The sequence below is a fragment of the Trichechus manatus genome, unplaced genomic scaffold (genome assembly GCF_000243295.1).
Source record: "Trichechus manatus latirostris isolate Lorelei unplaced genomic scaffold, TriManLat1.0 scaffold00123, whole genome shotgun sequence".
Taxonomy (NCBI): domain Eukaryota; kingdom Metazoa; phylum Chordata; class Mammalia; order Sirenia; family Trichechidae; genus Trichechus; species Trichechus manatus.
The window spans coordinates 5,323,538-5,336,213 of NW_004444059.1; the positions used below are offsets into that span (position 1 = coordinate 5,323,538).

The 12,676-nt window shown below is 36.2% G+C and overlaps 1 protein-coding gene across 1 annotated transcript in view; it reads left to right on the forward strand.

Annotated features, from left to right (window-relative positions):
• The window catches only part of ADAMTS20 (ADAM metallopeptidase with thrombospondin type 1 motif 20), a 218,167-nt gene that overhangs the window by 168,224 nt on the left and 37,267 nt on the right, over window positions 1–12,676 (forward strand). The window contains exons 30-31 of the mRNA XM_004384567.1: window positions 10,162–10,335; window positions 10,411–10,581. Of these exons, the coding sequence (XP_004384624.1) occupies window positions 10,162–10,335; window positions 10,411–10,581 (345 nt within the window). The remainder of the gene's footprint in view (window positions 1–10,161; window positions 10,336–10,410; window positions 10,582–12,676) is intronic.

Sequence of the window (12,676 nt, forward strand, 5' to 3'; positions counted from 1 at the left end):
CTAACAACAACAACAGCCTTTCACCACACCCTGCTCTCAGCAGTACTACCTCAGATGCTAATCCGTTTCTCAAAGGGCTTAGTCCTGGTAAGAGAAAAATAAATCTATCTTCTGCCTATGGAATGTCCTTGTCTCTGTCTGATGTTAGAGGTACATCTATTGGGAAGCAAGGGGTTCGGACAGGAGCTAGAAAAAGTAGAGTTCCCCTGGGTTCCTAACTCATCACCATCTACTCCTTGAGGTTAGCGACTTGGTATTGAATAAAAAGCTTCCAAATCGAGAGTGAGAATCTCAGATTTCTTTGAAGAAGAGGGAGCTTTTGTTAAGAGCTACTGTCTTGAGAACTAGGACTGATATTTGACTTAAAAGTAGGAGCAAGAAGAACTAGATGGTGCCCGGCTACCACTACTGACCATTCTAACCAGGGACTGAATAAATGGTCCTGGATAGAATGGGAGAAAAATGTGTAACAAAACTCAAATTCCTAGAAAATGGCCAGACTTACTGAACCGGTAGAGACTAGATGAACCCCCGAGATTATTGCCCTGAGATACTCTTTGAAGTTGGAGCTCAAACCACTCCCAGAGGTCACCTTTCAGCCAAATGACAGATTGGCCCATACAATAAATAATATCACCAGTGAGAACAGTGCTTCTCAAATAATTGTTCAGATGAAACCAAATGGTTAACATTTACCCTAGACCAAAGACGAGAAGGCCAGGGGGTACAGGGAAACTAGATTAATGGAAACAGAACAACCAAAATGGAAATAACAAGAATGCTGATATATTATGAAGAAAGTAACCAATATCACTGAACAATATGTATAGAAATTGTTAAGTGAGAACCTAACATCCTGTCTAAACTTGCGCCAAAAACACAATAAAATATTTTTTTTTAAAAAAGAAACCAAACGGAGAAAAATAACACCAGGAAGCTTAGCGCCAATGGGACACCACAGCCTCTGGCTGCTGCTAAAAGCATCTCACACACCATACCGGATAGGACAGTATTAGTTTTTCAAAGAATACATATAAGGAAAAAGAGGTTGGTTTTTCCTTCTGGAAATGTGTAGCACTTAATTGTCTCAGAATGCTAGACTTGAACCAAAATTGTATTTCTGCAGTTTTGTTCATAGTGTTGATTCTCAAATATTTCATAGTTATAATCTCATTTACGGAACCCTATAATCTCTTGAGTTCATACAGATAATACAATAGAGACATTGATTTTGTACTGCTCAGGGAATCAGGACAGTCAGATAATTGTTTCTAAAGGAGTTAGTGTTTGCCACAGGCTAGTGAAACTTACTAGACCAAGAAAATATACTGAATCTGAGGAGCAGGATGCAGATAGGCGCTCTCCCATAGACTAAATTCTCCTGCACACCTACATATGGAAATACAAACTAACGTACTTCTCATGTAAACTGTGTCAACTGAAAGAAACTCCCCTCTCTGCTTTTCTGGCCTGCTTGGCAGAATGTAACAAGGGAATTTTGCTGAATTAAACTTTGTATTAAAAAAAAAATTAGGAACAAACATTTCTGCTTTTCATCTGACAAGAATGTATTCTTGAGCATTTGCTTCTGCATTGAATTTTGGTCAAATAAACTATTTTTAAAAATTTTTTAGCAGAGCCCAAAATTTAAAAAATATCCCACATTAACCTATTTTATTTAGTAAATGTCATTACTAACTTCTAAGTTGTTCAAGAAAGAAAAACTGGATCCATCCTTGTCTCTTTCTCCCTTGCCCTGACATTTAGTCACTCAGCAGGTTCTCTCAATTCCCCTATCGAAGTCACCCCTGAATCTCCGTTGCAACCATCTCAGTCTAGCTCATCATCACTTGTTCCTGGCCTGTGATGGTCTCCCTACATATACTTTAGCCATTATTATTATTATTATTTGCGTATAGTGTGAGCTTAGAAGAACTCAGATATGACTGTGTCATTTAATATCTTCCTTCTATGACTTTGTATTATCTTTAGGGGCTAAGTCTAGAAAGTAGCCTATACCTACTTCTTCAGCCTTATCTCAGGCCACAGTTTTTTTCTCTTTTAGAGACAATAGACGTATTTTTCACTAAGCAGCTAGTTTAGTATCTGGATTAATACTTCTTACTTTGAATATTGTGATTTCATTTGCAAAAGGAGTCACCATCTCTTCAAAGCTAGTCGCCCTCAGGTTGGCTCTGATTCATGGTGATCTCATGTGAGAGAGAGTAGAACCGCACTCCATTGGGTTTTCAGTGGCTGGTTTTTCAGAAGTAAATCACAAGGCCTTTTTTCTGAGGTGCCTTTGAGTGAATTTGAACCTCCAGCATTTCACTTAGTAGCCAAGAATATTAACCATTTTTACTACCTAGGGACTCCTACTATCTTTTAATTTATATTTATCATATTGTGGCTTTAATTAATGTGGGGTTTACCCTACATTATCTTGACCAAGATGTGGCAAAATAACAGCAAAGTAGTTTTCTCCAAGAGAGTGCCATACCGTAAAGACACTGGACATAAGGGACACAGATTCACCCAGTATGCAGCAAATAACCCCAGATTCTGACATCAGGCAGGAGCTACAGGGGGAAGACAGTGGAAGTGGGACAGGCTTTTTGTTTCTTGGCCACCAGCATTCCTGTTGATCCTGAGGAGTGTTTTGCTGCTGCAGCTACTGTGGTTGGTATGCATGAGGGACACTTTCTGACCCTTGGCTCCCAACCCCACAACAGTGAATCAATCATCAGTGCTAACAAATTGGCCTTGGCTCACCACCAAAGATGAAATTATGTAAGATCCACTAAAGGAATGTATTTCAGGGGTTTCTAACATACAGATATGAATATTCACAGACTATAAAAACACAGATGCTTTTGTACAGAGTCTGCTTTCTTCTGTTTGAATTAGGTTTCCTTGTTATAGAAATTAACTTCATACACCCACACAGCCCCCAAATCTCTCCCAGAAACAAATGACCACTTGTGAAGTTGTTGGCTTTTGCTTTATTCTATGAAAAGTGCTCACATGAAGTTAACAATTGCAGGCTGTCACTGCACTGCATATAATAATGTATTCAACAGACGTGTAATTTCAGAGGTAGTTACGAGATAATCACTGGTGACTGCTTTATTCTGATTGTATAAATTGTAACGTTGCTTTAATATAAGCACTCAATATAGAATAACTTCATTTTATTACTATTTTACATTTTCCCTCAAATGGAAAGACTAATTTGGATAAATTGTGACCACAAATATGCTCTAATAAATTTTGAAGGGACACTCTTAATTTGGTATTTGTCATCTTGTTTTTTAAAGAAAGGACTTAGTAATGCATTTTAATGACTTCTGCTAAACAGGAACAAACACTGCTATGCAGGAACATTTGTCCTCTGTGTCCAGAGGTATATATTTAGAGACAAATCAAATACTTGAATCATTAAAAAAAAAAAAAAAAAAGAAAGAAAGATCCCTCTTTTCTGGAACCAAGAGGATATTTTTCCCATTTAATTTTCTCTATATAAGAAAACACCTTCACTTTTAAGTTCTAATTTTTAAGGCCAGCATGATGCTACAATCCTCACTGTCTCAAGCCCTATCTACTTAGTTCAGTGTCACCCAAATCCACAATCTTTACGCTTAAGAAAAAAAGTCTTGAATTCTTACCTCCCCTGATGATGGAAAACCTACTGGACAACATAGAAAGAAACCTAAAGGACATCATTCAACCTACTGAATTCAGAGCCAGGTAAAATTAACCATCTGCCTGGTTCCTCTTCTCTCAAATTCATCATTATCTGTCTAGCATTTTATGATCAGAGCAGAGACCAAAGATGATACAAGTCTGAAAATCCCACAAATGTATTTGCCAGCGTCTCCGGAGCTAAAGTCCCTAATTTGAAAAGAAATCTGAAATTATATGCTAAATGTTAGCATGCTACACTGATTTTATATTATGTAATTCCGTAGTTTCTGAATTTCTAAAATTTTCATGCTTTAAAAAATTTGTATAAGATATATACATGTACACACACACTTACATGTTGTTGTTAGTTGCCATCAAGTTGACTCCGATTCATGATGACCCTATGTGTATGTATGTATGTATGTGTGAGGGTATATATATATATATATATACTATAATTCGAAAAAAATGCTAAATCTCAGTTTTTAAAGTTCCCAAAGCCCCCAACCAAGAACTCAGGACCTCTTCATCTCTATCCCAGCGTATCAAGTGGTGCTTATACCAGTTAAGAGGGTTAATAGGCACCATAGCATTTTAAAATCAGAACTGGGACTAATGGTGATAAAAGTTTCAAAATCTCATGAATATACTTGCCAGCATCTCCCTAAAGCCCCTAATTTGAAAACAAACAAACAAACAAAAAAATAACAACAACCTGAAATTACATGCTAAATGTTAGCTGGGACCCAGGGACAGGGAGGATGCCTTTCTCCTCTGGGGCTGGGTGGACTATACTTCTCAATCTTTTTTAGCTCACATAGAAATTTTATTTTTTACATCTCTACAATGCCTATTATTAAACCTCTTCCCCTGTCACCATTCTTGATACTTAACATGTCCTTCCTTTGAGTAGGCTGAGGTTACTAACATTCTTTGATTTGAGGCTTGTTTCAAGAATTTTTTTAAGGCAGAAATAATTGTATCTCTGTAAGAAAAGTGAAAACCGGGAGGAGGAAGAGATCAGAAAGAGACAGTCATTTCCTGATACTGTATGAGAGACTTCTTTATTCCTCACAACTGTAGGTATTATTACATTCATTACAGACATGAAGAAACAGCAGCTTAGAGAGGTTAAGTAACTTGTGTAGGTCACAGGCCAGAACGTGGTAGGGGGCAGGGGTTTGAACACAAGTCTGAGTTTTTCCTATTTTCTTCTATCCTAATTATTTCATTATACATTAGCTCATCCTCATATTTCCTTAGCAACATATTGCTCCTCTGGCCAAGAAGGGCACATGAAGTTAACAATTATAGGGTATCTCTGCACTACATATAATAATGCATTCAGCAGAAGTTAATTTTTATGTTGTGCCGAATCCCTTGCAGGATTATTTGTGTAAAAAAAAAAAAAAGTCTATTCCATGACTATAAGATACATATGGGTTTTCTAGGTCATGTAAAAACAATTGAGAGTTTAATTGACCACATATTAAATATGATGTAGTTGCTTAAATCACTAGCAACATATTAGGCTACATCAATAGACACATAGTGTTCAAATTTTTGGCACTAATAGATCCTGGTCAGGTATTTGGATTCTAGTGAATCTCCACATTCTGGGAGACACACTGTAATAAAAGTCTTGGCAAATTACCAAAGCTCCAGAGAAGCACAATTAAATGGTAACAACTATTTTGTATCAGTTCTGATGTGTTCTGTTGAAAGTAGCAAAATCCATGATTATTAGTGATTTAAATTACAAAAACATTTACTGTACATATATCAAAACCTGGAGGCCAAAGATTCTCAGTTTGATCCTGCAGTTCTGTGATTCTGTTGGTCAACTGCTAATGGTCATAAAGTGGTTGCCGAAGTTCCAGGCCTCACACCTTCATACTTTCTTATATGGTTGTAGGTATATATTTGTTCTGTGTTGATAAGGAGGGAAGATTCTTGGACACTGGGTAAAGGTTAAAGGAAGAATAATTTAGCTCAACCAAGGAGAATATTTGTTAACATGAGAGACAACCAAAAATGGAGTAGTTGCATTCAGAATATGGTGCACATACCCGGAATGAGGCTATGTAAGTATGGGTAGGTTTGATGGTTACCGATTCATTATTGCTACAGAAGGGATTTCAGAATGGAGGAGATGTTAGAATAGAATATCCCAGAATTTCTTCTACCTCAAAACACTATACCATTGCTACTTTACTGACTCACTTAAAATAAATCATAGTTGCAAATAACTAACTGACTATAAACCTGTTGCCGTCAAGTCAGTTCCAACTCATAGTGACCCTATAGGACAGAGTAGAACTGCTCCATAGGGTTTCCAAGGAGCACCTGGTGGACTCAAACTGCCGACTTTTGGTTAGCAGCCGAATTCTTAACCACTACACTAATCCATAATAAGAAATTATAAATAATGCATCAGGAGAGATGACTTCACTAATTACATTTTAAATTATCATTTAATTAAATAGCAAAGTGAGTCAGCCTTGATGAACCTATTTTTGCAAAACGATGCATTTTCTAACATTTATTTCTGTCCTAGTGATAGCTAAAACTACAGTACCTATTGGTTTGCTAAGATTCACCTTCTACTGTCAAGTTTTTGAAGCATCAGTCTATGCAGTGTTATAGTATATTTACATATAAATAGGATATTTGGCTTGTTTTTCCTATTTGAATTTAATTATGCAGTGTTGGTGAGTTAGTGTATCCTAATCGATTATTTGTGCTGTTTGTGTAGCTATAACCTCACACTGTCTTCACATTAGTTACCTGGATTTTTAAAAAAAAGGTAAAATTTAACATGCTTATAAATATGTAGTTTTATGAAGTTGTTAAAACGTTTGAGGCAAGTATTTGAGAGCTGTACGTATATCTTGGCAATCCATTCTAGTGGGTCACTTGAGAATGAGTGATAGCATCTTCACTGTGTCTGTGACCACAAGAGGAAGAACAGGCTTTGGGCAAAGGTAACTTGTTCTGCTTTGGAAATGCTGAATTTAAGGATCCTTTGACATATCTAAGTACAGATGGGATTATTGTAAATATTTTAAAATATAAATGTGGAACTCAGAATTTTGTTGTAGACTGGAGATAACAGATTTACAAAGTATTGGTGCATAGAAGAAGTTGTTCAGAGAGAGCTTAGAGGATGAAAAGAGAAGCAAGTTATAAACTGAACCAAATCCTGGGAAATGCTAATGTTTAAAGAATCAACAGAGAAAATGGAATCAGTTAAGGACCCTGAGAAGGAGCAATGTAAGAAGTAAGAGAGGATCACCTACAACCAGAAGGGATTTCTGTCAAAAAATCAGAATGGCTCAAGGAGAATGTGATCAATGGTGCCAAATGCGGCAGTGAGATTAACTAAGAAAAACTTTGAAAAGTTTCTGTTGGATTTGGCAGTTGGGAGTTATTGATGACATCAGTTAGGGAATATTTAAGTATAAACTGTATTCCTTGTTCATATTTTAAAATTGTAACAGTTTACTCTTTTTTTTACTTTTATCTCTAAAAAACTGAAAAATGAAGTTCCTTTCTTTTTTTCATGTAGAATTCCATTTTTCTCTCCTTGTAGGGAAATGGTCCACAATAGAAACATAGTTGCTGTTCATTGTCACCATCAAAGGGCCAATAAACCACACTGGTTTATTATAGAAAACTATATTTGTCTGGTAGAACTTCTTGATAAACTGTGTTTGTAAACTAATTTTTTCCAGGGATTTTTTTTTCTAGGTTTAGAGGCAGGATGTTTTCCACATATAGTTTTTATTTCTGAAATTATCCCTGGAAAATGTTTGCAGGAGTCTTATTTTGTAGGCTAAGTATTTTGGTATAAAGTTTTTTTTTTTTCTTTCTTTCATTTTTTTTTTTATTGTACTTTAGATGAAGGTTTACAGAACAAATAGTTTCTCAATAAACAGTACACATAATAGTTAACAATCCCACGACATGTCAACACGGTCTCTTCTCAACCTTGGATTCCCTATTACCAGCTTTCTTGTCCCCTCCTGCCTTCTAGTCCTTGTCCCTGGACCGTTGTGCCTTATTAGTCTCCGTTTGTTTTATGGGCTTGTCTAATCTTTGGCCGAACAGTGAACCTTGGAAGTGACTTCATTACTGAGCTGAAAGGGTGTCTGGCGGCCATACTCTCAAGGTTTCTCCAGTCTCTGTCAGGCCAGTAAGTCTGGTCTTTTTTTGTGAGTTAGAATTTTGTTCTACATTTTTCTCCAGCTCTGTCCGGGACTGTCTGTTGTGATCCTGGTCAGAGCAGTCAGCGATGATAGCCGGGCACCATCTAGTTGTACTGGACTCAGTCTGGTAAGGCCGCGGTAGTTGTGGTCTATTAGTCCTTTGGACTAATCTTTTCCTTATATCTTGTTTTCTTCATTCTCCCTTTCTCCCAAAGGGGTGAGACCAGTGGAGTATCTTAGATGGCTGCTCACAGGCTTTTAAGACCCCAGACACTACTCACCAAGGTAGAATGTAGAACATTTTCTTTATCAGCTGTGTTATGCCAGTTGAGCTAGATGTTGTAGGCTAAACATTTTCACAAATGATTTAGACAAACTAAACTACATCCAGGCATTTTAGCCTACCTACTAGTGTGCGTGCCAAAAGTGCACATTAAATGATTACTGGCTCCATACAAAGGGTTTTATGTTTTTTGTGAAAACATTCAACGAGCTGGCAAAATTCAACCGCTTGACAGAGAATAGTTCTAGAAGCCAAATACTCAAAAACCTTTTTGTTGTTGTTGCCTTTTCTCCCTGAGCATAAAATGAATAGCAATATAAACACTGTAAACATGTATAATATTCTTCATAGGCAATACAACATAAAAATTCTGTTTGAAGTCCATGGTTGCTGCTTATACACACAGATAAAAAATGTAAATTTTAAAGTCTCTTTAAAGATGCTGCAACTGCTTATAAGAGGGATTTGGGTCTACAAGGTGAACCAATTTCTTAGCTTTTGTGAGATTTAAATTGTTTTCATCCATGGTAAATCCATATTTTCCAGATATATATTTACTGTTGTAAAAAAGGAAATTAGTTACTCTGGGACTTCTGCAGACATAGAGAATTTGATGAAGAACTTGATTTTATACATTTACAATATTAAACTTAGAAACACTGATTGAGCCTCAATCTTCAACACCACCTCCAATCCCTCTCTAGAACAACAAGGAGTATAAATAACCAAGACCACAAACTGAATAAACATCCCTGGAAGTACTCTAGCCTATTAATGTTGACATCACAATTCCTGGATGTAGTCAAGCTCTATTATTATTTGGTTTTATTACTTTGTTTTGAAACACCTGGCATTCTAGAGCTGAGAGAGCCCTGAGAGGCTGTCTAGTCCTTCTCCATCCCTGGGAGGAAGCACAGTGGTAGCTCAAATTCTGGAGTCAGAAAAGACTGCACTTCAACCTGCATCATCACGAATTAGTGCTGGCACCCTAGGCAAGTGAAGTAACCTCTTGTCTGAGCCTCAGAGTTCTAGGCAGTGGTGCCTCTTTTACAAGGCTATGATCAGGATTAAATGTCTGGGAAATGTTGCATGAATTTTTACAAATAACAGAATATCTTCTTTGTACAGTTAAGAACAATGAGGCCCAGAGATTAAGACAGGTTGTCTAAGCTTACATAACCAGCTCCCCAAAACTCCTGTCCATTGAAATATAACCATTAATCCAGATCATTGTAAGTACGTGGATCCTTAAGAGGAGCAAACTAGAGTAGATACTACAGGTGTAAAGAGAAATATAACCCAATCTTGAGAGCTAATGTTCTTTGAGGAAGATGATTATACAGTGTAAGAATTTAAGCGGCATTTAAAAACAATGTAGTAGAATAGTATATGATTAATTATGTGATAATTTTTATAGACATTCAAAAAAAACAAACAAACAACCAGTTGCCATCAAGTAGATGCTGACTTTCTCACTCATGGTGACCCCATGTGTGTCAGAGTAGAACTGTGCTCCACAGGGTTTTCAATGGCTAAATTTTCAAAAGTAGACTGTCAGACCTTTCTTCCGAGGTGCCTTTGGGTGGATTTGAACTGCCAACCTTTCTGTTAGCAGCCTAGGCTTAACTGTCTGCACTGCCCAGAAACTCTTCTAGCATTAAGTATATTAAAGACAGAAGAGATAGTTATCTATTAGGATGAAGTGTCTGGAATAAAATGATTAACCAGTCAAAGTCTTTGTAAGGCTTGAATGGGTCTTAGGTAACATTGCAAAATAAAGAAAATTTATTTATATATTTATATAGAAGCTCCAAGCTAGATAATGGTAAAAAAAAAAATTACTGCATGTATTTTCTGCTTAATGCATGATATCATAACAGACTGTGTAGAAAAGAAACAAGAAAATACATTATAGCTTTATTTGCTATGTTAATAGAATTTTATATTTGTTATTTAACCATTTAAATAACTGGGGCTCCTCTGCAGTGCTCTGTAACTTGCGGCCCTGGGATTCAGCAAAGGGATGTGTACTGCAGACTGAAAGGCGTTGGTCGAGTGGCTGAAGAAATGTGCGATCCGTCCACCCAGCCTCATTTTCAGAGGCGATGTTGGCATGAGGACTGTGTGCAGTACAGGTGGATTGCAGGACATTGGCAAGATGTAAGTATTCATGAATAAACTTTCAAAGACACCACATATAAGAATGTGCTATTAATTTTGTAATTGCATTTCTAGTGTTTGGCATCATGTAAGAGAAAAGAGACACATCGACAAGTGAAGTGTATTGATGCACAAAATTTTCCAGCCAATGAAAGTTTCTGTGATCCTTCAACCAGACCTCTTTCAATCAAAAAGTGCAGGAACCCACCCTGCACATATATTGTGGTGACCAGAGACTCATCACAGGTAAGACAAAAAGAGGGAGTTGAAAAGTTTTGCTCCTGAATTTAAAAAAAAAAAATTTGAAACTGGGTTGAAAATTTAAATACAGTGGTAGATGATGGAATGCATATCATTCTAAGGAGTAAAACCACTGACAATTGGATGGTACAAATAGAGTAATAGTAACACATATGTTAACAAAGTCTAGTGCAATCCTTAGTGTCAATTGATGCTGACTATCACAGCATCCACCAGGAACATTTTGGCAAACTGGCATAGTTGCCTACTTTTTAAAAACAATTTTATTGAGGTATAAAATAAGGTGCACATGTGTACAGTTTGATAAGCTTAAAAATACGTATGTACTTGTGAAACCATTACCATAATCAAATAAAGAGCATCTCTATCACACAAAAAAACTTTCCTTGTGCTCTTTATTAATTCCTCTCCCCTCCTCCACGGGCAACCTGATCTGCTTTTTGTCACCATAGATTAGTTTGCATAGAGTTTTGTATAAATAGAGTGCAATATGTACTCTACTTTTTCTGACTCAGCGTAAGTATTTTGAGATTCAGTCATGTTGTGGTATGTATCAATAATTTAATCCTTTTTATTGCTGAATAGTATTCCATTATATGGACGTCTTCAGGTTCACTAATTATTTATTCTGTGATGTCTAATCTGCCAGTAATCCCAAATCAATCTATTTTTCATGTCAGACATTATAATCTTCATCTTTAGAAGTTTGATTTCAGTCTTTGTTTTTTATCTTTTGAGTCTCTATTTAACGTTTTGAACATATAGAATATAGCATTATTAATAACTATTACTAATATCTTCTAATTCTAAAATCTGTGTCAATTCTGGGATAGATTTTTTTTGCAATCTAGTAATTTTTAGTATATTCACGAATTTGTACAACTATCACCACTGTCAAATGCTAGAGCATTTTATCATCCCAAAAAGAAATCCCATTCCCATTAGTAGTCATTGCCCATTCTCCCATGCACTTGTTATTATTTGTCTTTTTGAATATAGCCACTTGAAACCCATTGCTGTCAAGTCAATTCTGTCTCATAGTGACCCTATAGGACAGAGTAGAACTTCCCCATAGGATTTTCAGGGAGTGGCTGGTGGACTTGAGCCGCTGACCTTTTGGTTAGCAGCCCGGGTTCTTAATCACTTCTAGTAGGTGTGAAAATATATCTCATTGTGGTTTTGATTTGCATTTCTCTAATGACTAATGATATTGAGCATTTTTCATGTGCTTTTTAGCCACTTGAATGTCTTTTTTTGAAAACGTTTATTTAAATCCTTTGCCCACATTTTATTCAATGATTGGTCTTTTTATTGTTGAGCTTTAAGTGCTTTTTATATATTCTGGATACTAGCCTTTATCAGATATATGGATATCTTTTCTCCCATTCTGTGACTAGTATTTCCACTTTCTTGATAGTGTCTTTTGATGTACAATTTTAAATTTTGATGAAGTCCAATTTATTTGTTTTATTGGTGCTTTTCACTTTAGGTGTCATATCGAGGAAATTAGTGAATAATCTAAGGTCACAAAGATATACACCTAAATTTTCTTCTAGAAGTTTTATAGTTTTAGCTCTTACATTTAGATCTTTGATCCATTTTGAGTTATCACATTTTAATGCAAATAACAGGTGCCTTCTATGTTTGTTTGCCAATTGCTCCCTCCCACCTCATGAGATATTTCCATAAGTGCTGCTATGCCAATTTTTTTTACATGTTACTGTAAAAAAATTAGCATAGCACACTTACAAAAATATTTGTGGGGGGAGGGAATGGTTGGCAAACATAGAAGGTGTGCGTTATTTGCATAAAATATGGTAATTTTTGTATATTATGTGAAGTAGTAGTCCAGCTTCACTGTTTTGCATATGAATATCCAGTTGTCCTAGCACAATTTGTGGAAAAGACTATTCTTTCTCCCACTGAATTATCTTTACACCTTTGTTTTAAATCAATTGATCATAACTATATGAGTTTATTTCTGAACTCTCATTTCTGTTCCCTTGATGTACGTGTCTATTCTTATGCTGTATCACATAGTCTAGATCTTTGTAGCTTTATAGTAAGTTTTGGTATGGAG